This window comes from Lissotriton vulgaris, unplaced genomic scaffold (assembly GCF_964263255.1).
Source record: "Lissotriton vulgaris unplaced genomic scaffold, aLisVul1.2 SCAFFOLD_410, whole genome shotgun sequence".
Taxonomy (NCBI): Eukaryota; Metazoa; Chordata; class Amphibia; order Caudata; family Salamandridae; genus Lissotriton; species Lissotriton vulgaris.
Window position 1 is genome coordinate 1,137,782 of NW_028244089.1, and position 25,778 is coordinate 1,163,559.

Here is a 25,778-nt window from a genome sequence, read left to right on the forward strand (position 1 = left end):
AACCGTTAATAACCACACCCTAACACCTCCCAGCAAGTTACGAGATTCCTTGTTAAGTCCACCCAGAACTGCAAGGGTCCTAGTGCACATAGTCTCACAACACTAAATCTACCACATCTGTCGAACGCCCATCAGCAAGCATAATAATTACAAACCAGAGAATAAAGGTCTATAATGGTGACGTTGAAACACGGGACCCCTCCAAAATAACATTTTGTTTCTGGTGTGGGACTTCAGCCATAAACAACATGTTGACCACTGGTTCGGAAACTACTAATGACAAGGTTGTGGTGGACAAGCTAGTTCTGCATGTTGACACAGACCCCCATGAACTTACTCAGGACATGGAGGGGTTGTGGCCCATCTTGTTCGACATCTATGCCTTCCCTGTCACCTTTGGAGCTTCTCAACAAAATACTCACTCCGCTCTCCATTATCTGTGGCCTTCTATGCAGAGAAGGAACCACCGTCCTTACTTATGTTCAGAGAAGGACTCTGTTACACCTCCCTTTATTCGCAGCCTGTCTGTGATACACTGAATTACTTACGGAGTTAAACCTTTACCCTGTGCCCTCAGAGACCCCCTCAATGCACTGAAAAGAGATTCATCTTTTAAAGTGCATGTAAACCGACAGGGCTGTTGAAATAAGTAAAACAGTTTACTGAGCAGTGGGTAAAGCGCATTAGCCATTCACTGAAATGCTGAGAGTGGACAGCCAATCAGATTGCTTCTAATGCAGTCTGTAACTAACAGTAAAAGGGCCACAGTTAAGACTTACAACTAAGTGTCCAGAGAGGGAAAAGGGTTATCATTCGGTGTAGGCATTATGGACCATGAACACATTCACAAATTCGATGTTTTTGCTCTCAGCTTAGGGCTTTAACTGCTGTTAGTTGCCTGCATTGAAGACCTGAATCTAAGCTCATAACAAAGGGAAGCTATTGACTAGTGTGAAAGGCTGACATTAAGACCCCTGATTTCAACCAACAAAGGCAAATCAGCCAGTGGCAGCACCTCCATTAAGGCAGAGGAGCGTCGCCCCACTGCCAGGAAGCAGCAAAAGAAAGGAAAAAAAATGATTATAAAGTAATGTTTTTCTCATTTTATTTTGTCCTCCTGCTGCGGCGGCAGCGTGCGTGAGGGGGCGGGGTGGGGCTGCAGAGCAAGGGAGGAGTAGTAGAACACTACTACGTGCGCAATGGCTCATAAGTGCGCACCTTCCCTGTTCTCCGTGCAGGCTGCATTACAGCCTGCATGGAGCCCCTGGCTGAGCGCTGTGTCATGGAGCTCAGACCAATCGCAACGCTGCATTCCACATTGCAGCATTGTGATTGGCTGTGGGGAGCGTGGGAGCCCTGGTGCTTCCCGTTTCTCTCAAGAAGCCTGGAAGAGGTCACAAGAAGCCTGGAAGACAATGGGACACAGGACAGGCGGCGGTGGCCGGCCAAGGAATGCAGTGAAGGCCTACATTGCTTCATGGATCTGGCTAAACACCTGGGAGTGCCTTTGGCACCTGGCAAGACAGAGGGCCCGGCACAGGTTCTCACATTTCTGGGCATAGAGTTAGACACAGTTGAGAGCGTGTCGAGACTCCTGGCCGGGAAGGTGCAGGACTTGAAACAGGACATTCAGGATTTGCTAGGTAGGGACAAAGCACCTCTTGGGGTCATCCAGAGCCTACTGGGCAAGCTCAATTTTGCAGCCAGAGTCATTCCTGTGGGCCGTGTGTTTGCCAGAAGATTAGCCAGAGCCACGGCAAAGGTGGACAAACGTCATCATTTTGTAAGATTGTCTACTGGATTGAAGAAGGACCTGGTAATGTGGGCAGAGTTCCTGTCTGACTTTAACGGGACGGTGATCTGGCGGTCTCCTTGGGTAGACAGTCCTGAAATCAGCTTGTTTACAGACGCATCAGGAAGGGAGGGCTTTGGCGCTATTCTGGGCGAACACTGGTGTGCGCAGGAATGGCCCAACGCCTGGCGCAAGCGTGGCATCACTTCCAATATCACAGTGCTCGAGCTTTTCCCCATTGTCATTGCCCTGCACCTCTGGCCCGGTCCCCTGTCCGATAGAAAGGTCCTCTTTTGGTCAGACAATATGGCGGTCATGCAGGCCATCAACGGGCAAACAGCCAGCTGCCCGTTGGTCCTTTGTTTGCTGAGGGAGCTTGCAAATAGGAGCTTGCGCTGCAACATTGAATTCAGGGCTAGGCACATTGCGGGGGTTAAGAATGTGGCAGCTGATGCTCTTTCTCGTTTCCAGTGGGACCGTTTCCGGGCGGCTTGCCCGCGGGCGAGAGCAGAGATGACCCCCTTCCCTCCAGCACTCTGGCGCATCTTGGAGTGGAGCAGGAGTTAAGAGCTTTAGGGGAGAGATCGCTGGCCCCAGGTACGAGAAGGCGGTACGGGTGTCACCTGGCGAATTTCTACAAAGCAATTGAGGACATGGGCCTGTCACCATTGACTCTTGAGGACAGGGTGCAGGCTTTTGTTGTTTGGGCTAAGAAGCAGGGTAAATCTCACTCCTGGGTCTACGGCCACCTGGCTGCTGTTAGTCATGATGCCAGATTGAGTGGCTCGGGATCCGGCTAAGTCTTTTGTCATCAGGGCAGCTTTGAAGGGCTGGGCTAGGGACGAACCTAGGGTCCCCGACAACAGGTCTCCTATTGACTTCCATGTGTTAAAATCCATGCTAGATGTCCTGCATGCAGTGGCACACTCACAGTTCGAGGCCTCCAAGTTCAAGTTCAAAAGACCTTTATTCGAATTCCTTAAAATTCATAAAAGTACCGAACATAATTCATCAACAAAAATAAAGTAATTAAACATACAAATAGTAATTAAAAATCAATATACATATGACGTACCCTTTTATGCAGTGACAATACAATGTGTTTTAAAAACAATATGCTAATTTCCATAGTAATGTTAACAAAGCTGATTTATCATACTCATGGGTTTTCCATCGTTTTGCGTGCTCGTATAGCCAGTCTTAAAAAAGAACTGACACGAAAAGCCAGTTCATCACTATCCAAGGCAATTAACATGTTATATGAGTCTTGAAGAGTCAGTGGTCTGGATTTTTTAAAATACGGAGTTAAAAACCATTTGATATACACAGAATAAAATTTACAGAAAAATAAAAAGTGCAAATCATCCTGAGTGCTCACGCCATCACAGGGACATGAGGTAGAATCAACACTGTGACAATGTCCTAGTGGAAATGACAACATAAATGTTACTGTTCCTGCCCTTAAACGAAACAACAATGATCTCTCCCAGCTGGTCATAGGCAGCGAGAGATAGGGCGGCAAAGTCGGTCCACACAAACCATTGCCTATATATTTCGTTACAGTTGATTTTTGTGATTCGCTTCTGAGCCTTTCATTGTTGTAAAGTGCATATAGTGCGTTCTTAACCTGAACTTTGTCCTGCAGTTCTATAGTTGTGGGATCATTAAACAAGGTTCCTCTGCCAACTTCATTCAAAGATTTTAAAACTTCAGACAACCATGGAATTCTCATTCCATGGTCGCTACTTAGACAGTCCTTTATAATATTCTGAGTAAGAGCAGCAGCTTCATTCTGCCAGATTCTGATCCAAAAGAGTGCCGGTCTTGCTCTAATAAAATCACTAATATATGGAGTGTTTAGTTCACTATGACAGATGAAGGTTGATGAGGAGATTGGTACACCCAACACTTTCCTGCAGAAGCGATTCTCCTCACTTTGGATGCATGGACTGTTTCTTGATCCCCATACCTCCGCTCCATACGTGGCAACAGGTGCGCACTGTAATTTAAAAATCTTTAAAATAGCCCTAGTGGCACCTATTTTCTTTGGGCGCGGGAGACTTAGAACAGAGTTGTTGGCTTTCGAGAACTTGCTCGTGGCGTGGGCCATATGCCCACTCCACGAGCCGTTCGCAGCGAAAACCAACCCTAAATATGGGAATTTAGGGACAGATATCAATTTATCTGTGCCTAACTGGATGGTATTAAGTTTCTTTTTGCCAGGGCCACAGGACATAATAAAAGATTTTTTAAAATTGACCTTTAAATCCAGATCCTCCATGAACTTAACAAAACTATGTACAAGCAGACGAAGGGCATTAGGAGTGCGGGCCATTAGCACCGCATCGTCTGCATATAAAAGTACTGGAAGTGGTTTCCCTGAAACAAATGGGACATCTGTGGTAACTTTTTTCAGACAGGTGGATAAGCCATTAATATAAATGATGAACAACAGGGGTGCTAAAACGCACCCCTGTCTCACCCCCCTTCCTATCTCAATGGCTCCTGATACCTCTCCGCCCATCCCGATACGTACCCGTGCTTTCAGGTCCGTATGGAGATAGGCTAGGAAATTTACCAGAGTGTCATCAAGACCATTAGTTGAGAGAATGGACCAAAGCTTTGATCTATTAACAAGATCAAAGGCGGACGAGAGGTCCATAAATGCAAGGTAAGTGGGGGAGGAGCGGGCAACACTATATTTGTCAATTATCAATTTTAAGTTTAGGCATTGCTCCACTGTTCCTACCCCACTACGGAACCCCATCTGACATGGATCTAAAAAGTCAGTGTCATTCGCCCAGTCCAGTATTCTATGAAAGATTATACGACCCAATACTTTCAAAGTATTATCCAAAAGGGAGATAGGGCGATAGTTCGCTGGATCAGACCTATCTCCCTTTTTGTAGATAGGGACAATAATACTGGTGGCCCAAGTAGTTGGCATGGCTGTTTTTGGTAAACTGTTAAAAACATTAAGAAATATGGGTGTCCACAAATCAACATCATGTTTAATGATGTCAATAGGGAGACCATCTGGTCCGGGTGCTTTATTTCCCAGACTCTCTTTTATGGCTATTCTAATTTCATGCTCTAAAATTAATAGACCCCCTGATTGGTCAGAAATAGATGGAGAATACTCCTCTTTAGGGGCTGCATAGATGTTAGAAAAATGGGTCTCCCATGCAGCACTTGTTATGTTACAACTGATTTGGGTGAGTTTCTTTCCCATTTCCCGTGTTTTTCTAACAGATGACCAGAATGGGCCGCTACCACCCAAGTTTGCGCTGATTACCAAAGAGTCCCATTGGTCGGAAAGTAAATTAGCCTTCCGTTCTGATATTGTAGCTTTGTACTGTTTCCTAGCTAACTGAACGGTTGTTTTACACCTAGGTTTCATGGAGAGAGCCTTTCTTAGTTCTCTATTTGCCAGGGAACATGCTGAATCGAACCATCTTGGCTCTTTACCTTCTATGGGTAGTGGAACAGACAAAAGGGTTTTGATGGCTGAACACAAGGATTCAAAATCAGCAATTAATTGATCATAATTATTACTTAAAACTTTACAAGAGTCAATCAAATGTGGAAATAGCAATTGTACATTTGTTAAAATAGCCTCACAATTCACCCCCCTCCATTTTAACCGCAGGCCATCAATTGATGGGGTAATGTCCCTTGCACCATTTAAATTTTCGAAAATCGGGCTTGGGGCAAGATCCAAAATTACAACCAATGGATTGTGATCGCTAAAGGGTGTTTGTAAGACAGAAGTTTCCACTATACAATCTATTAACAGTGGTGACATAAAAACGTAATCAATAGTGGAACTACTGTTCCCACCAATATATGTAGGAGCGTGATGGGAGTCATAATTATGTCCTACACTCAAAGCATCATCTAAGTCAAATTCAGTGAGTAGTTTGGATAGTTCAAAACCCCTACGCTCTGCTGGGTCATAATAAACGTGATTAACAGATCCAGCACTCCCTGCTAATTTTGCGTTAAAATCACCCCCTATTAATATACATGACTTTTTGTCTACTGCAAGGGAACATTCCAGATTTCTTAAAACATTAGATAATGCCAAAAGGTTCTTGTTTGGTACATAATAAAAATCATTGTTATAAAAATTTATTAAATAGATTGTGGTCTTTGACTTCAATTTATACTCAAGAATCTGGATGTTGGGGTTTGCCGGACCATCATATTGCAGGTTTCCAATTGTACCACCTGCAAGAATCTTGATCCCGATGAAAAGACCACCCACCGCTCGGCCAAAACATGGTTTCGGCGATGTTAAACTAAAGCAGTGATAGCCCTCAATATACAAGTTACCAACAGCCCATGTTTCCTGAAACATAACAATATCCGCATCATTAATTATCTTAATCCATGCAGGATCCAATAATTTGGATTCTAATCCTGCAACATTCCAACTTAAGATTGTTAGCCCATGAGTATTGCGACGGTTACTTGGCCTAACCCTAGTACAGCTACTCCCTGTTTTTTCAGAAATGATATTAACAACTGCAGGTTGATTGTCGTCAACAGGCATTAGGTCCAGGATTTCTTCAGTATCACCCATAGCCTGAGCATGTACAACCGGAACCTCTGGTATATTAACTGTAGTTAGGCTATCAGTATCTTTTGTTGGCATTATATACAGTCAGTCCTGTTCATCTAGGTTGGAAAAATAGTCAAAACGATTATAGGTAGGGATGTTAAATGTTGACCTCGCTTCGAATGATGGTTGGAATAGATGAAGGTCAGGGGCAGGATAGGATCTATCTCTATAATGGTTAGCTTGCTGCATGTTTGGGAATTGAAAGTGGTGCGGAGGGTAACTAGGGGATACTAACATTGGCATCTGGTTTGGCATTTGGTTCCGCCAATTATTATGGCCATTCAAATGACCAAAATCCTGATTTTGTAAGAAGAGCGGCGATTTGAATCTTGCACCAAAATTCAAATCTTGAAAGGTGGTGATGGGATTGCTCTCCATGACTTGGTTCTGGGGTATCAAATGTCTATAGAAATACCCTAAGGGAAGGAGTGTAGTATTGAATTCCCGAGTTGAGGGTGGTGGGGCGCTTGCTAGTGTTTTCTCTGCCCACTGTGGGTTTTTAAATTTAATTATAACACAGTCACCCTCAAACTTTTTCCTGAGTGGGCCTATCCAGCCCACCCGCTGAGTATTGATAATTTCTCTTGCACCTTCTATTGGGAAATTGCAATTTGCAATTAACCAATGTAGGGTTTTGTTTTTAAGAGATGTGGGAATTTCTTCTTGGTCCTTCCTTAGTTTGGATACATTAACTAGAACAAGGACATAGGCCCCGCATTCAGGTGGTAAATTAATGCGGGAAGGAGCATGTCTAGATGTTTTTTGTAGTGGTTGGGCCTGGATGGAACCACCTCCAGAATTTGGGGGCTGGCCCATCATAGGGACATTTACATGTTTTGTGATATTATCCTTCCTTATTACAGGGGCTGCCTTGTTACATTTCGCTGTTGGTTGGCTGACACTTATCCCCTTCGGTGGTGCTAGGGCAGGTTTGGGTGGGTTAACTGTATTTGTAAATAATACCTGAGAGACATTCGAATCGGGACCCACTGCTGGATTAGGAGTGGGTTGACTTGTGTCTTTTGCAACGGTTACTTTAGCTAAGCTCTTAGTTGGCCTGGTTAGTTCTGCTAGATGCTTTTCTATCCGGGTGAGCCTACTTTCGATAGGGGATAGATAAATACCAAGAAGTTCACCCAGTTTTGCCAATATATAGTCATTCATTAATTCAGTAGGGTCGATCGATCTACCATCCTTTACTGCTAACCCTTCCAGGTGTTCCGTTTCTTTTCCTTTCCCAGCCTCATACTCATGGCGATTGTTAGCTGTGTCCACAGTCCTGCTTATATTTGAGTTGGGGTTGGTACTAGTTTCTTCCCCTTGGTGTTTACTGACCCTAGGGGCTTTTGACGTGGGTGCGCTTTGGTTATGTTGTAATTTTTGAATAGCGCCCTCACGTCTGCCCCTTACTTCCCTAACATTCTCTGCTGATATAATTTCAGGTGAGGGAGTCATATGTAGGTCAGGGGTCTTCTCCAAGTCTAGGCTAGTGTCTGTATCGGAATCAATCAGGGGAATGGAAGCAGATAGATTTACTTCATTGGGTATGGTATGAACATCAACACACATGTTCAGTAAAGATCTATTGTTATTAACAGCTAGAACCTGAATGGGAGTAGTAGCAGAAGCAATAAGTCCCAAGGAAGAGCGTCTTGCATGAGCAAGATCTTGTGAGACCCTACGTTCCAAAAGGGATATACCTTGATTTATGGCATCATTGGCCTTGATTATAAAATTGTCAATAGGACCCGTTTTGCTAACTTTACTACTGCCCCCGGCAGCTGCAGTTCTGCTGCGACTTCCCCGTGGAGACATACTTATTTGCGGTAGGTAGGAGAAAGTAGTAACTGTAGTTGTTATCACCTCATAAATCGAAGTGTAAGAACTACAGCAATCAATTTATAAGTTAGCAAATACCTGGTACCTAAGATAAAATATACGTGGTCCCACAGTCTGTGAAGCAACAGCAACAATAGCTGATAGTAACAGTCTGGTTTTCTCCCGATCCAATAGTCTTTAGAATGGTTGGCAAAACACAAAGTCACTCGGAGAGGACTACCAAATACCTTATGTTGATGGCAACGTTAGGGGACTGGACCCGTCCCGTCCACCTCCGGCCGCTGACGGCCTAAGACGGCCCGCCCTCTGCCCGGGCTCCGCCCGGCGCCGCCCGCGCGCGTCCCGCACGGCGGGAGGCTCTCGGAGCTTTTGTAGCGCCTCCGGGCGCGAGGAGAAGTGTCACGCCCTCTCCGGGGCTGCTGGGAGCGGTAGTCCGCAGGTCCGCAGGTAAGTTTGCCTGGAGCCGTTTCCCTCACGGCGGCGTCAAGCTGTCCAAATGCCCCCCAGGAGCTCTCGGCGCTCGGAGCTTTTGTAGCGCCTCCGGGCGCGAGGAGAAGTGTCACGCCCTCTCCGGGGCTGCTGGGAGCGGTAGTCCGCAGGTCCGCAGGTAAGTTTGTCTGGAGCCGTTTCCCTCACGGCGGCGTCAAGCTGTCCAAATGCCCCCCAGGAGCTCTCGGCGCTCGGAGCTTTTGTAGCGCCTCCGGGCGCGAGGAGAAGTGTCACGCCCTCTCCGGGGCTGCTGGGAGCGGTAGTCCGCAGGTCCGCAGGTAAGTTTGCCTGGAGCCGTTTCCCTCACGGCGGCGTCAAGCTGTCCAAATGCCCCCCAGGAGCTCTCGGCGCTCGGAGCTTTTGTAGCGCCTCCGGGCGCGAGGAGAAGTGTCACGCCCTCTCCGGGGCTGCTGGGAGCGGTAGTCCGCAGGTCTGCAGGTAAGTTTGCCTGGAGCCGTTTCCCTCACGGCGGCGTCAAGCTGTCCAAATGCCCCCCAGGAGCTCTCGGCGCTCGGAGCTTTTGTAGCGCCTCCGGGCGCGAGGAGAAGTGTCACGCCCTCTCCGGGGCTGCTGGGAGCGGTACTCCGCAGGTCCGCAGGTAAGTTTGCCTGGAGCCGTTTCCCTCACGGCGGCGTCAAGCTGTCCAAATGCCCCCCAGGAGCTCTCGGCGCTCGGAGCTTTTGTAGCGCCTCCGGGCGCGAGGAGAAGTGTCACGCCCTCTCCGGGGCTGCTGGGAGCGGTAGTCCGCAGGTCCGCAGGTAAGTTTGCCTGGAGCCGTTTCCCTCACGGCGGCGTCAAGCTGTCCAAATGCTCCCTGTTTGCGGCGGCCTTTTGCTTAGCTTTCTTTGGAGCCTTCCGGAGCAGCGAGATAGTGGCACGCTCCAGGAACGACAGCTCAGGGGACGCCCTAGGGGTGGCAGACATCAGCTTAGATGGGAGCCTCACCATCACCCTCAGGAGATCTAAGACTGACCAAGCGGGGAAAGGGGCAGTTATTGTGTTGGCCCCCTCGGGGACCGTAGATATTGTCCAGTGTCAGTCCTGCAGGCATACCTTGCCGAGCGGCCAGCTGTACAAGGTTACCTCCTGATCCATGCAGACCTAAGCCCGCTCACTAGGTACCAAATGGACTAAATCATGTTGGCATGCCTCGGCAGAGCAGGACTGTTGGGCCAGGGGAAGAAGTTTTCTAGCCACTCTTTCAGAATAGGGGCAGCGACTGCGGCCTTCAAAGCAGGCATGCTGCCAGCAAGTGTTCAAAAAGTGGGACGCTGGGAGTCCCTTTGCTACAAGCGGTATATCCGCCCTTGAGCCAGCTGGCGGTGCCACAATTTGCAGTGTCATTTCTGTTGTAAATATTGGTGTGCAGTGTTTAGTCAATGGTGCTAGCTTTAAGTCTACATTTTGTGATGTGTTTTGTGTTGTGCAATCGTTATGTCAATAAAAGTAAGAAAGTGAATCGTGTCTTTTCTTTTGACAGGGTCGCGTGTGTGGGTCTTGGGGCATTCGACCGTCTCCAGGTGGGGTCGTTGGGCTGCGATCAGGACCTGGACGCAGGGTTTCTCTAGCACAGAATGTGCGTGGTTGGGTTTCCCTGGCATGCGCTGGAACAGTCTAGTAGATAGAGTGAGGGAAGCGCTTTTAGCGGTAGGGGCCTTGCCTCAGCACTTGGTCATTCACCTGGGTGGCAATGACCTCACAAACCTGGGTAGGTCTACTCTATTGCAGAAGAGTAAAACGGACCTAGTGGAAGTCTGCAGATTAGTGGGAGAATGTGAAGGCTGGTGGTCAGAAATTGTGCCACGTAGGGTGTGGCGGGGTGCTAAGTCTTGTGAGGCTATAGACAGGTCTAGGAGAAAACTCAACAGCGCAATGAAGAAATTCACTCTCCAGAGGGGCATGGGCTTCATCAGACATGAAATGATTCAGGACAAGATCAAGGGGTACTTTGAGTTGGATGGGGTTCACCCCTCACCTGTCGGGTTGGACTTGTTCCTCTTGGATTTACGTGAAGCTTTGCAGAGCAAGGGTTGCAGGTAATGTAGGTAGCTAAGTGGTGGGGGGCCCGGACGGCGACGGTGGCCGCCTGCCGGGCTGTGGCTGAGTTACAGGGCGATCCGGAAGCGGAGAGGCGCCGCACTGTACTTCAGCGGGCACATAGGGGTGCCAGACCCTAAAACCTGGAACCTCATGGGAGGTCCGGGAACCTGTGTCGGCGCCCCAGTAGTCCTTCGGGCAGTTGTTTGCCTGTGCAACCGGGGGTTTGCCTAGATACGCCCCGCAAGGGGTGTGAGTAGATTCATTACCATAATGGTGCAGCACATGGGTGGTTCGCCACGGTGCTGTTTGGCTCATCAGGCGGGCAGGTGGCGAGAATGCGGCCTGCCCTTGGATCGCCCGTAAGATAACCCACCATTATTACATAACGTTTTATGTAATAAACCTGCAGCAACTTTCCCCAAACTAACAATGGTGTCTTGTGTGTTACTTTGCGGATGTTTGGTTATTGTTGCGGGGCGGGGTTCTGTGGACATGATGTAACTATGCAGCTGCCCGAGGCCACCCGGTGGCCATCAAGAGGGTGGGCTCTTAGTTACAGAGGGCTTCCCCGTCCCCTACCTAGTCAGCCACTCCCCTCTGGGAAGGAGAGTCCCGGTGGGAGGATGTGTGGGCCAGTGACGCACGTCCGGGGCGGTAGGCAGGGCGAGGGGTATTTAACCTCTCCTCGTCATCTTTACTGCCTCTTTACCGCTCCGGACGTCGCGAGTCACCTCTAGGACACTCTTTTCCCTCCCTACCTCTTACCCTGAGTGTCAGTATGGGGGGGGCAACTGTTGGAACTTTTAATGTGTACCTTTTTCGTTGCAGGCGGAGTTACAGGGCGATCCGGAAGCGGAGAGGTGCAGCACTGTACTTCAGCAGGCACATAGGGGTGCCAGAGCCTAAAACCTGGAACCTCATGGGAGGTCCGGGAACCTGTGTCGGCGCCCCAGTAGTCCTTTGAGTGGTTGTTTGCCTGTGCAACCGGGGGTTTGCCTAGATACGCCCCGCAAGGGGTGTGAGTAGATTCATTACCATAATGGTGCAGCACATGGGTGGTTCGCCACGGTGCTGTTTGGCTCATCAGGCGGGCAGGTGGCGAGAATGCGGCCTGCCCTTGGATCGCTCGTAAGATAACCCATCATTATTACATAACGTTGTATGTAATAAACCTGCAGCAACTTTCCCCAAACTAACAATGGAGTCTTGTGTGTTATTTTGCGGGATGTTTGGTTATTGTTGCGGGCGGGGGTTCTGTGGACATGATGTAACTATGCAGCTGCCCGAGGCCACCCGGTGGCCATCAAGAGGGCGGGCTCGTAGTTACAGAGGGCTGCCTCGCCCCCTATCTAGTCAGCCAATCCCCTCCGGGCAGGAGAGTCCCGGTGGGAGGATGTGTGGGCCAGTGACGCACGTCCGGGGCGGTAGGCAGGGCGAGGGGTATTTAACCTCTCCTCGTCATCTTTACTGCCTCTTTACCGCTCCGGACGTCGCGAGTCACCTCTAGGACACTCTTTTCCCTCCCTACCTCTTACCCTGAGTGTCAGTATGGGGGGGTGGCAACTGTTGGAACTTTTAATGTGTACCTTTTTCGTTGCAGGCGGAGTTACAGGGCGATCCGGAAGCGGAGAGGCGCCGCACTGTACTTCAGCGGGCACATAGGGGTGCCAGAGCCTAAAACCTGGAACCTCATGGGAGGTCCGGGAACCTGTGTCGGCGCCCCAGTAGTCCTTCGGGCGGTTGTCTGCCTGTGCAACCGGGGGTTTGCCTAGATACGCCCCGCAAGGGGCGTGAGTAGATTCATTACCATAATGGTGCAGCACATGGGTGGTTCGCCACGGTGCTGTTTGGCTCATCAGGCGGGCAGGTGGCGAGAATGCAACCTGCCCTTGGATCGCTCGTAAGATAACCCATCATTATTACATAACGTTGTATGTAATAAACCTGCAGCAACTTTCCCCAAACTAACAATGGTGTCTTGTGTGTTATTTTGCGGGATGTTTGGTTATTGTTGCGGGGCGGGGGTTCTGTGGACATGAAGTAACTATGTTTTTTACCCAATTTCTGCCCTTTGCCCCCACCCACCCCACTGCCGCTTCTAGGCAGCGGCCTGGACTGAAATCAGCGCCCCCTCTATCTGCACCTGCTTCATGTCCCTGCCATTGAACCTACAGAGGAGGAAGTACCAGCAGGTGGCGCCAGGGTTCTGAGTGGCTCAGCCAATCGCTGCTTTCCTTACAGGACTTTAATGATGATCACCAATAGGAGACCTCACCAGCGGCTCGTGCGGGCGTTGGGCGAGGAGACGGTCTATGCTGTTTGTAATGCAAGAACAACAAGGTGGGGGCTCACTTTGGTCAAACTCATAACTGAACCCCACTTTTCAGTCTCATCTGAACTCCAGTCACGCCCCGCCCCCGGGAGGGGGGGGCATGAGGTGTGCTGGTGGCGGTGGGCTACTGACTTGCAAGGGTCGCCCTCCTACACGTCATCCCTTGCAGGCCTGGTGGACACTGTCTTGGTTGCCAGATTTACAGGTCATGGTTGAGTATGCAAAGGAAGGGGTGACTTTTCAGAGACTGTTGGACTCCCGTGCCCATCAGGGAGAGGATTCTGGTACTCTGGAAACCTCTGCAGGGAGAGGATGTGACCTAACGGCTAGAGTGGTCGACCTCGCAGCTGGGAAACCAGGTTTGAGTCTCGACAGGGACGCTCAGCATCCTGTGATTCTGGGCAAATTTCTTGATCTTCCGTGCATAACAAAATGAATGTGTCCGTCTGTAACGCAACTGGTGCTCATGTAAAGCGCTTTGATACTTTCGGGCCGAATTTGCGCTACATCACAACCCCCCCCACCCACCAACAACCACCCCAAAAAAATAAGATTACCGAAAGAAAAATACAGCCGCAGCCAAGATGCACTAGTGTCACATTCGCAGTCGTTTGTGCATTTGTCAAAAAGTGAACAAATAATATGATAAACGTCTGGCAAGAAACAGGCTGCCTTTTACTCGCCAGGCACCGAGATTTATTGCAAGGCTTCTGAGGGCGGTGGGCTCCTGGAACACTGCGCCGCATGTGCCCTGAACACCGCACGCCCATTCTAATTATCTGCGCACTATCCAGAGGTGATCTATAATTTATACCCTGCTCCTGCCGCCTGCGGGCTATGCTAGAATACAGTGTATATTAGAAACGTGTCACCTTAAACAACACACATTATTTTTTCAATATGATTGCCTTTCATGCAAGAAGAAAGGGCTGCATGAAGCTCAAGCAAGAATGATTGCGCGCCCCCCCCCCCCCAAAAAAAATATATATATATATATATACACACACACACACACATATATACACATTCAGGAAAACGGAAGTAAAGAGCGTGCCCACCAGGATGAGAAGCAGCTCGTCCAGGTAGCAGGAAATGACGTTCTCGTCTTCGTAAAGGGCCCAGCTGCGCTGCTGTGCATCATCTTTATGGCGCGCCAAGTCTGCGAATATCACCTCTAGGCGCTGTTCATCATGGCACACGTGTCCAGAAGGTAGCTCCAAGCTGAGATCCTGTTAGGAAAGAAGCACATGGAGCATGGATTTTAGAAGGTCCAGGAATCTGCGGTTTTCTGCAAAGCGATATTAGACACCCCCCAACCTCCACTCTGTTAAACATTAACCAATATAACAGGCATGTCCAACCTAGGTCCGCGAGGGCCAGATACAGCCCATGGCAGGCTTTCTAAAACCCACGCAATTAAAACTTCCAATACAATGAATCTTAATGGGATTTAATTCTCATAGTCTGTGTCTGTTATTCATATTTAGCAGCGATACGGCCCTCCTGGACTGCTGCTGGACACCCAGCTTCAAAAGTGCAAGTCTGTTAGCAATCTTAGCGGTGGAACCAAAATACTATACCTGAAGCTTCTGAGAACAAGGTTACAACTGAGGGAGTAAGTGTGACACGTAACAAGAATGCAAGAAGTCCGACCCTTTCCTCATCACATTTAGAATTGATTACAAATGCACACGCTGCAGATAAAACATAAAAAAATATCAATTAAGAATTGTCACGTTTACTTTTTTACCACATTATAAACTGAAGACAGCAGTACAGCCAGGAGGAGAAGGGGCGGAGGTTGACGTTGCTGCTTCGGTGCTCGCAGAAGCTCTACCCGGATAGATTATTCTGAGTTTGTTTCTTCACATACTTCATAAACATGTAGCGGTGACGATGGAGATAGTTTTACCCAGGGCACAAGTCCTAAACATACATTTGCAATGCAATAGGTCTCGCATTACTAATAGTTTGAGGTATTGGCGTTGTAAATAATGCAACGTCAATAGCTCATACTTTCAGTAATGCAAGACCCAGTGCATTGCAAATGCTTGCATAGTGAGCCAGGAACCAGCATTGTACATCTCAGTGCAGTATCGCAAGCTGCTTCTAGAGGTCCCTAGTGAGCAAGGCACCCACACTGCATGCCTACTTGCAGTACCGCAAGCTGCTCCTAGAGGTCCCTAGTGAGCAAGGCACCAGCACTGCATGTCTAGGTGCAGCACTGCAAGCTGTTCCTAGAGGTCCCTAGTGAGCAAGGCACCCGCACTGCATGCCTACTTGCAGTACCGCAAGCTTCTCCTAGAGGTCCCTAGTGAGCAAGGCATCAGCACTGCATGTCTAGGTGCAGCACTGCAAGCTGCTCCTAGAGGTCCCTAGTGAGCAAGGCACCAGCACTGCATGTCTAGGTTCAGCACCACAAGCTGCTCCTAGAGGTCCCTAGTGAGCAGGGCACCAGCACTGCATGTCTAGTTGCAGTACCGCAAGCTGCTCCTAGAGGTCCCTAGTGAGCAAGACACCAGCATTGCATGTCTAGGTTCAGCACCACAAGCTGCTCCTTGAGGTCCCCAGTGAGCAAGGCACCAGCACTGCATGTCTAGGTGCAGTACCGCAAGCTGCTCCTTGAGGTCCCTAGTGAGCAAGGCACCAGCACTGCATGTCTAGGTGCAGTACCGCAAGCTTCTCCTAGAGCCCCCTAGTGAGCAAGGCACCAGCACTGCATGTCTAGTTGCAGTACCGCAAGCTGCTCCTAGAGGTCCCTAGTGAGCAAGACATCAGCACTGCATGTCTAGTTGTAACACCCCAAGCTGTTATGCTAGGAGATTTGTAGAGCACATGGCTGTCCCAGCAAAGGGACGTCCTAGTGCTAAGAGACAGAGGATATAAGGCTACTGCTACTGAAACAGCCAGGTCTTTACTGATTTTCTAAAGGCCAGATGATTGGAGATGTTCCTGAGAGAGGGAGCGAGTTCCAAAGAGTTGGTGCTCGTATCTTAAATGAACACCACCGGTACCCATGCCACGCGGCACCCACAGCAAGAGGTGGTCCACAGAACGCAGAGCACGGTTAGAATGTAGGGAAGACATAGATCACTGAGCATCGTTGGGCCGACGCCCGCCAGTATTTTTTGCACGGCACAGTGTTTTGAACTGGATTCTCTGCTCAATAGGCAGACAGTGGAGTCGGCGCAACGCACCTGAAACAGAGCTGTGCTTCGGTACAGCAAGTAAAGTACGAGTTGCCACATTCATGGTGCGCTGGAGCCTATTGGTCACAGATTTATTAGCACCGAGCAGAGGACTGTTGTATTAGTCCAGCCTGGCCAAAATCGAGGCTTGAACTACCAACTGGCGAGTGTGGGGTTCAGAAAAGCCCAAAATGGGTTTGAGGCCACGCAGTATGCCGAAACAGGTCCCTGCCACAGACTTGCCGTGCTCCTCAAAATATAGGGCACTGTCCACCCGAATGCCAAGGTTCTTTACAGCAGTTTTAGGCACAGGAGAGATACCCAGGTCCTGCGGACACCAACTTTTGCCCCATAGATGGGAGTGTCTGCCTAATAGGAGGATCTCAGTTTTAGACGCATTAAGCTGGAGACAATTCACATCCATCCAGCCTACTATAGGAGAGGTCCTCCTGGAATTTGACCGCATCCTGGCTGGGGTCCATCAAAAAGAGCACAAGTGAGGTGATTTCTGTCAGGAATTCCCAGGTTGCGCCTGCAATGCGAAGTATACGGCGCAAGCGCTGGGACAATGAACACGAAAAACGGGTCGGGAGTGAAAGACTACAACTCCCAGACTCCCCTGTGTGTTGGACTACATGAGCAGCGCGAACACGCTTCCTGTTGTGTGTAATTCGTCAGATTTCCGGGATCGCCCGGAGTGTTTGGTTACCGCTGGTCTGTTCGGCGGTCCTGTATCGGAGATCAAGTTTAATCCCCTTCGTTGTCCAGAGCTCCAGGTAGGATCATTGAGTGCGGGGAGCTTGCTCGCTTATTCCAGGCGGGCGGATATTTGGCTACGCAGTATCTGTTCCTCCTTGTGCTAGAGCGGAGAGCGGTGGTATTCGGCCACGCGTTGCCGTTCTCTTTTTATTTGTATTAAGCTTTTCTTTCAAGAAGGATCCGTGAGGGGACTTTGCCCTTTGTTGATTTCCTGGATCATTAACAAGTACATTCAGTTCGTGGAGCGTGGTGGAGGTGGAATCTACACGCTACCGTGAACTGCCTTCTTCCTCTTTCTGGAGTGAAGAAAGAGTGGAGAGACTTACAAGCTGCTCGGATATACCGAGGATATATATAATAGTGACTCCTTGTTACTGGGAAGTATTGCTGATAACCGTGCTGGTACCTATGACGATACAGAGCGGAGTGTGGTAGTTCTTGCTTCCCACGCACTGCCGTTTCTGGTAATAAGGAAACTGTTGTTTATACGTCTATCCCAGAGAACTCTTCTTTCATTTGGCTACTCCAGCAGGGTGCTGTGCTTATTAACAGAAACCAATTCTTCGAGTCTCTTGCCTCTTGTCATGGTATGCCAAATACAGGGGTGGGGGTTTGTGACCTAGGTGCGCATGAGGGACTGTTTTTACTTGATCTATGTTTGTGTCCCACTAGGATTCGTACAGTGACTCAAGGTGGGTGAGGAGAAGTATCGTCAGGGCCGTTTGCTTTCATACCACAAGGTACTTGGGTGTTTTCTTTAGTGAGACCTTATGAGAGTAGCCTGTTCTTCCAGTTGAGTGTTTCTAAGTATATGTTTTGTCGTTTCAGGTATATCCCTTCCCTTTCCCTTCCCTGTTCTTTTTATCCCTCACCTAATGGCTCACACCCTCTGTGTGTTTGTACTAGAGGGTTAGTGACGTTTGGAGGTGGACCCTTATAAGCATCAGCCGGATTCCGTGGAGCAACTCTGGACAATTTCACAGTGAGCACGAGTGAGGAGCGGTCACAGTGAGCACGTGCGTGGAGCATACACAGTGAGCACCATTCACAATGAGCACGAGTGAGGAGCTTTCACGGTGAGCACAGTAAGGAGCATACACGGTGAGCACCGTTCACAAGGAGCACGAGTGGGGAGCTTACAATGTGAGCAAGGGAAAGGAGCATACACGGTAAGCATAGTTTACAACGAGCACGAGTGAGGAGTTTACAATGTGAGCACGAGTAAGGAGCATACACGGTGAGCACTATTCACAATGAGCACGAGTGGGGAGCTTACAATGTGAGCACTGTTCACAATGAGCACGAGTGGGGAGCTTACAATGTGAGCACGGGAAAGGAGCATACACGATGAGCACCGTTCTCAATGAGCACGAGTTAGGAGCAGTGTACAATGTGAGCACCAGTAAGGAGCATACACGGTGAGCACCGTTCACAATGAGCACGAGTGAGGAGCTTACAATGTGAGCACAGGAAAGAAGCATACACGGTGAGCATCGTTTACAATGAGCACGAGTGAGGAGTTTACAATGTGAGCACGAGCAAGGAGCATACACGGTGAGCACTATTCACAATAAGCACGAGTGAGGAGCCTTCACAGGGAGCACGAGTGAGGAGCATTCACAGGGAGCACGAGTAAGGAGCATACACGGTGAGCACCATTCTCAATAAGCACGAGTGAGGAGCTTACAATGTGAGCATGAGTAAGGAGCATACACGGTGAACACCATTCACAATGAGCACGAGTGAGGAGCTTTCACAGTGAGCACGAGTAAGGAGCATACAAGGTGAGCACCATTCACAATAAGCACGAGTGAGGAGCTTACAATGTGAGCACGAGTAACGAGGATACACAGTGAGCACCATTCACAATGAGCACGAGTGAGGAGCTTTCACAGTGGGCACGAGTGAGAAGCATACAGGGTGAGCACCATTCACAATGAGCACGAGTGAGGAGCTTACAATGTGAGCACGAGTAAGGAGCACACATGGTGAGCCCCATTCAAAGGAGCATACACAGTGAGCACCATTCACAATGAGCACGAGTGAGAAGCTTTCACAGTGAGCACGAGTAAGGAGCACACATGGTGAGCACCATTCAAAGGAGCATACACAGTGAGCACCATTCACAATGAGCATGAGTGAGCTTTCACAGTGAGCACGAGTGAGGATACACAATGAGCACCATCCACAATGAGCACGAGTGAGGAGCTTTCACAGTGAGCACGAGTAAGGAGCACACATGGTGAGCACCATTCAAAGGAGCATACACAGTGAGCACCATTCCCACTGAGCACAAGTGAGGAGCTTACAATGTGAGCCCGAGTAAGGAGCATACACGGTGAGCACCATTCCCAATGAGCACAAGTGAGGAGCTTACAATGTGAGCCCGAGTAAGGAGCATACACGGTGAGCACCATTCACGATGAGCACGAGTGAGGAGCATTCACAGTGAACGCGAGTAAGGAGCATTCACAATGAGCACCATTCACAATGAGTATGAGTGAGGATCTTTCACAGTGAGCACGAGTAAGGAGCATACACGGTGAGCACCATTCACAATGAGCATGAGGAGCTTTCACAATGAGCACGAGTAAGGAGCATACACAATGAGCACCGTTCACAATGAGCACGAGTGAGGAACTTTCACAGTGAGCACGAGTAAGGAGCATACACGGTGAGCACCATTCACAATGATCACGAGTGAGGCGCATTCACAGGGAGCACAAGTAAGTAGCATACACAATGAGCACCGTTCACAATGAGCACGAGTGAGGAGCTTTCACAGTGAGCATGAGTAAAGAGCATACACAGTGACCACCATTCCCAATGAGCACGAGTGAGGAGCGTTCACAGTGAGCACAAGTAAGGAGCATAGTAGTGAGCACCATTAACAATGAGCACGAGTGAGGAGCTTACAATGTGAGCACGAGTAAGAAGCATACACGGTGAGCACCATTGACAATGAGAACAAGTGAGAAGCTTTCACAGTGAGAATGAGTAACAAGCATACACGGTGAGTACCATTCACATTAAGCACAAGTGAGGAGCTTTCACAGTGAACACGAGTAAGGAGCATACACAGTGCGCACCATTCACAATGAGCACGAGTGAGGAGCTTTAACAGGGAGCACAGATAAGGAGCATAGACGGGGAGCACCATTCACAATGAGCACAAGTGAGCATTCACAGGGAGCACAAGTAAGGAGCATAAACAGTGAGCACCATTCACAATGAGCATGAGTGAGGAGTTTACAATGTGAGCACGAGCAAGGAGCATACACGGTGAGCACTATTCACAATAAGCACGAGTGAGGAGCCTTCACAGGGAGCACGCGTGAGGAGCATTCACAGGGAGCACGAGTAAGGAGCATACACGGTGAGCACCATTCTCAATAAGCACGAGTGAGGAGCTTACAATGTGAGCATGAGTAAGGAGCATACACGGTGAGCATCATTCACAATAAGCACGAGTGAGGAGCTTACAATGTGAGCACGAGTAACGAGGATACACAGTGAGCACCATTCACGATGAGCACGAGTGAGGAGCCTTCACAGGGAGCACGCGTGAGGAGCATTCACAGGGAGCACAAGTAAGGAGCATACACAGTGAGCACTATTCACAATGAGCACGAGTGTGGAGCCTTCACAGGGAGCAAGAGTGAGGAGCATTCACAAGGAGCACGAGTAAGGAGCATACACGGTGAACACCATTCACAATGAGCACGAGTGAGGAGCTTTCACAGTGAGCACGAGTAAGGAGCATACAAGGTGAGCACCATTCACAATAAGCACGAGTGAGGAGCTTACAATGTGAGCACGAGTAACGAGGATACACAGTGAGCACCATTCACAATGAGCACGAGTGAGGAGCTTTCACAGTGGGCACGAGTGAGAAGCATACAGGGTGAGCACCATTCACAATGAGCACGAGTGAGGAGCTTACAATGTGAGCACGAGTAAGGAGCACACATGGTGAGCACCATTCAAAGGAGCATACACAGTGAGCACCATTCACAATGAGCACGAGTGAGAAGCTTTCACAGTGAGCACGAGTAAGGAGCACACATGGTGAGCACCATTCAAAGGAGCATACACAGTGAGCACCATTCACAATGAGCATGAGTGAGCTTTCACAGTGAGCACGAGTGAGGATACACAATGAGCACCATCCACAATGAGCACGAGTGAGGAGCTTTCACAGTGAGCACGAGTAAGGAGCACACATGGTGAGCACCATTCAAAGGAGCATACTCAGTGAGCACCATTCCCACTGAGCACAAGTGAGGAGCTTACAATGTGAGCCTGAGTAAGGAGCATACACGGTGAGCACCATGCCCAATGAGCACAAGTGAGGAGCTTACAATGTGAGCCCGAGTAAGGAGCATACACGGTGAGCACCATTCACGATGAGCACGAGTGAGGAGCATTCACAGTGAACGCGAGTAAGGAGCATTCACAATGAGCACCATTCACAATGAGTATGAGTGAGGATCTTTCACAGTGAGCACGAGTAAGGAGCATACACGGTGAGCACCATTCACAATGAGCATGAGGAGCTTTCACAATGAGCACGAGTAAGGAGCATACACAATGAGCACCGTTCACAATGAGCACGAGTGAGGAACTTTCACAGTGAGCACGAGTAAGGAGCATACACGGTGAGCACCATTCACAATGATCACGAGTGAGGCGCATTCACAGGGAGCACAAGTAAGTAGCATACACAATGAGCACCGTTCACAATGAGCACGAGTGAGGAGCTTTCACAGTGAGCATGAGTAAAGAGCATACACAGTGACCACCATTCCCAATGAGCACGAGTGAGGAGCGTTCACAGTGAGCACAAGTAAGGAGCATAGTAGTGAGCACCATTAACAATGAGCACGAGTGAGGAGCTTACAATGTGAGCACGAGTAAGAAGCATACACGGTGAGCACTATTCACAATAAGCACGAGTGAGGAGCCTTCACAGGGAGCACGCGTGAGTTCTTATGCTTGTTTTATTTTTGATGTGATTATTTGTATGCTTTTGTTAATATATTCCATTATTTTATGTACTATGAATTTTATGTTTATACAGTATGACTATTGTATGTAATTTTGACAAAGTGATTTTGAAACCCATCATATTGGTTTGACCTCCTGTCATTTCTAATATGATTTTTAAATATACAGAATAAAAACATACTTTTTATATAACTTCTCTAAATCTTCCCTACTATTCCTTCTTGATAACTGGCCTGTCTTATCTGTACACTCATACCTAGACGTCCTAGGATTTTTTCGCATATGTTGCTACCCTGCCCTAGAAGTCTATAGATTGTTACTACCCAGGGGGTCCTTGCTATTCACAGTTGCATAGACGGGGAGCACCATTCACAATGAGCACAAGTGAGTAGCATTCACAGGGAGCACCGTTAACAATGAGCAAAAGTGAGCATTCACAGGGAGCACAAGTAAGGAGCATAAACAGTGAGCCCCATTCACAATGAGCATGAGTGAGGAGCTTTCACAGTGAGCGCGAGTAAGGAGCATACACGGTGATCATTATTCACAGCGAGCACAAGTGAGGAGCTTTCACAGTGAGCACGAGCATGGAGTTTACACGGTGAGCACCATTCACAATGAGCACAAGTGGGGAGCATTCACAGTGAGCACAAGTAAGGAGCATACACGGTGAGCACCATTCACAATGAGCACAAGTGAGGAGCTTTCACAATGAGCACGAGTAAGGAGCACACAAGGTGAGCACCATTCACAATGAGCACAAGTGAGGAGCATTCAATGTGAGCACGAGTAAGGAGCAAACACAGTGAGCACCATTCTTAATGAGCAAGAGTGAGGAGCATTCACAGTGAGCACAAGTACGGAGCATACACGGTGAGCACCATTCACAATGAGCACGAGTGAGGAGCTTCCACAGTGAGCACAAGTAAGGAGCATACACGGTGAGCACCATTTACAATGAGCACAAGTGAGGAGCTTTCACTGTGAGCACGAGTAAGGAGCATACATTGAGAGCACGAGTAAGGAGCATACACTGTGAGCACCATTCACAATGAGCACCAGTGAGGAGCATTCATTGAGCATGAGTAAGGAGCATACACGGTGATCACCATTCACAATGAGCAACAGTGAGGAGCTTTCACAGTGAGCGCTAGTAATGAGCATATAGGTGAGCACCATTCACAATTAGCACGAGTAAGGTGATTTCACAGTGAGCACAAGTATGGAGCATACGCAGTGAGCCCATTCACAATGAGCACAAGTGAGGAGCATTCACAGTGAGCACAAGTAAGGAGAATACACGGTGAGCACCATTCACAATGAGCACAAGTGAGGAGCGTTCACAGTGAGCACGAGTAAGGAACAAACACAGTGAGCACCATTCTTAATGAGCAAGAGTGAGGAGCATTCACAGTGAGCACAAGTACGGAGCATACACGGTGAGCACCATTCACAATGAGCATGAGTGAGGAGCTTTCACAGTGAGCGCGGTAAGGAGCATACACAGTGAGCACCATTCACAATGAGCACGAGTGAGGAGCGTCCACAGTGAGAGCGAGTAAGGAGCATACACGGTGAGCACCATTCACAATGAGTACGAGTGAGGAGCTTTCACAGTGAGCGCAAATAAGCAGCATACACGGTGAGCACCATTCACAATGAGCACAAGTGAGGAGCGTTCACAGTGAGCACGAGTAAGGAACATACACGGTGAGCACTATTCACAATGAGCACGATTGAGGAGCCTTCTAATGGAGCACGAGTGAGGAGCATTCACAGGGAGCACGAGTGAGGAGCATTCACAGGGAGCACGAGTGAGGAGCATTCACAGTGAGCACCGTTCACAATGAGCACGAGTGGGGAGCTTACAATGTGAGCACGGGAAAGGAGCATACACAATGAGCACCGTTCTCAATGAGCACGAGTGAGGAGCTTATAATGTGAGCACGAGTAAAAAGCATACACGGTGAGTACCGTTCACAATGAGCACGAGTGAGGAGCTTACAATGTGAGCACGAGTAAGGAGCATACACGGTGAACACCATTCACAATGATCACGAGTGAGGCGCATTCACAAGGAGCACAAGTAAGTAGCATACACAATGAGCACCGTTCACAATGGGCACGAGTGAGGAGCTTTCACAGTGAGCATGAGTAAAGCGCATACACAGTGAGCACCATTCACAATGAGCACGAGTGAGGAGTTTACAATGTGAGCACGAGCAAGGAGCATACACGGTGAGCACTATTCACAATGAGCATGAGTGAGGAGCCTTCACAGGGAGCACGAGAGAGGAGCATTCACAGGGAGCACGAGTAAGGAGCATACACGGTGAGCACCATTCCCAATAAGCACGAGTGAGGAGCTTACAATGTGAGCACGAGTAAGGAGCATACACGGTGAGCACCATTCACAATGAGCACGATTGAGGAGCTTTCACAGTGAGCACGAGCAAGGAGCATACAAGGTGAGCACCATTCACAATAAGCACGAGTGAGGAGCTTACAATGTGGGAACGAGTAAGGAGCATACACTGTGAGCACCATTCACAATGAGCACGAGTGAGGAGCTTTCACAGTGGGCACGAGTGAGAAGCATACAGGGTGAGCACCATTAACAATGAGAACAAGTGAGGAGCTTTCACAGTGAGCACCAGTAAGGAGTACACATGGTGAGCACCATTCAAAGGAGCATACACAGTGAGCACCATTCACAATGAGCACAAGTGAGGAGCTTACAATGTGAGCCCGAGTAAGGAGCATACACGGTGAGCACCATTCACGATGAGCACGAGTGAGGAGCATTCACAGTGAGCACGAGTGAGGAGCATTCACAGTGAACGCGAGTAAGGAGCATTCACAATGAGCACCATTCACAATGAGCACGAGTGAGGAGCTTTCACAGTGAGCACGAGTAAGGAGCATACACGAGGAGCACCATTCACAATGAGCATGAGTGAGGAGCTTTCACAATGAGCACGAGTAAGGAGCATACACAATGAGCACCGTTCACAATGAGCACGAGTCTGGAGCTTTTACAGTGAGCACGAGTAAGGAGCATACACGGTGAGCACCATTCACAATGATCACGAGTGAGGCGCATTCACAGGGAGCACAAGTAAGTAGCATACACAATGAGCACCGTTCACAATGAGCACGAGTGAGGAGCTTTCACAGTGAGCATGAGTAAAGCGCATACACAGTGAGCACCATTCACAATGAGCACGAGTGAGGAGCGTTCACAGTGAGCACGAGTAAGGAGCATAGTAGTGAGCACCATTCACAATGAGCACAAGTGAGGAGCTTACAATGTGAGCACGAGTAAGAAGCATACACGGTGAGCACCATTCACAATGAGCACAAGTGAGGAGCTTTCACAGTGAGAACGAGTAAGGAGCATACACGGTGAGCACCATTCACAATAAGCACAAATGAGGAGCTTTCACAGTGAACACGAGTAAGGAGCATACACAATGAGCACCATTCACAATGAGCACGAGTGAGTAGCATTCACAGGGAGCACCGTTCACAATGAGCAAAAGTGAGCATTCACAGGGAGCACAAGTAAGGAGCATAAACAGTGAGCACCATTCACAATGAGCATGAGTGAGGAGCTTTCACAGTGAGCGCGAGTAAGGAGCATACACGGTGATCATCATTCACAGCGAGCACAAGTGAGGAGATTTCACAGTGAGCACGAGCATGGAG

The 25,778-nt window shown here is 48.9% G+C and overlaps 1 protein-coding gene and 1 pseudogene across 2 annotated transcripts in view; one reads left to right on the forward strand and one right to left on the reverse strand.

Annotated features, from left to right (window-relative positions):
• Positions 1-25,778, reverse strand: part of NCKIPSD (NCK interacting protein with SH3 domain) — a 312,878-nt gene that overhangs the window by 150,107 nt on the left and 136,993 nt on the right. For both annotated transcript variants that reach the window (XM_086948742.1, XM_086948741.1), the window contains exon 6: positions 14,175-14,345. In XM_086948742.1, the coding sequence (XP_086804868.1) occupies positions 14,175-14,345 (171 nt within the window). The remainder of the gene's footprint in view (positions 1-14,174; positions 14,346-25,778) is intronic.
• Positions 1,478-10,100, forward strand: LOC147668154 (uncharacterized; annotated as a pseudogene).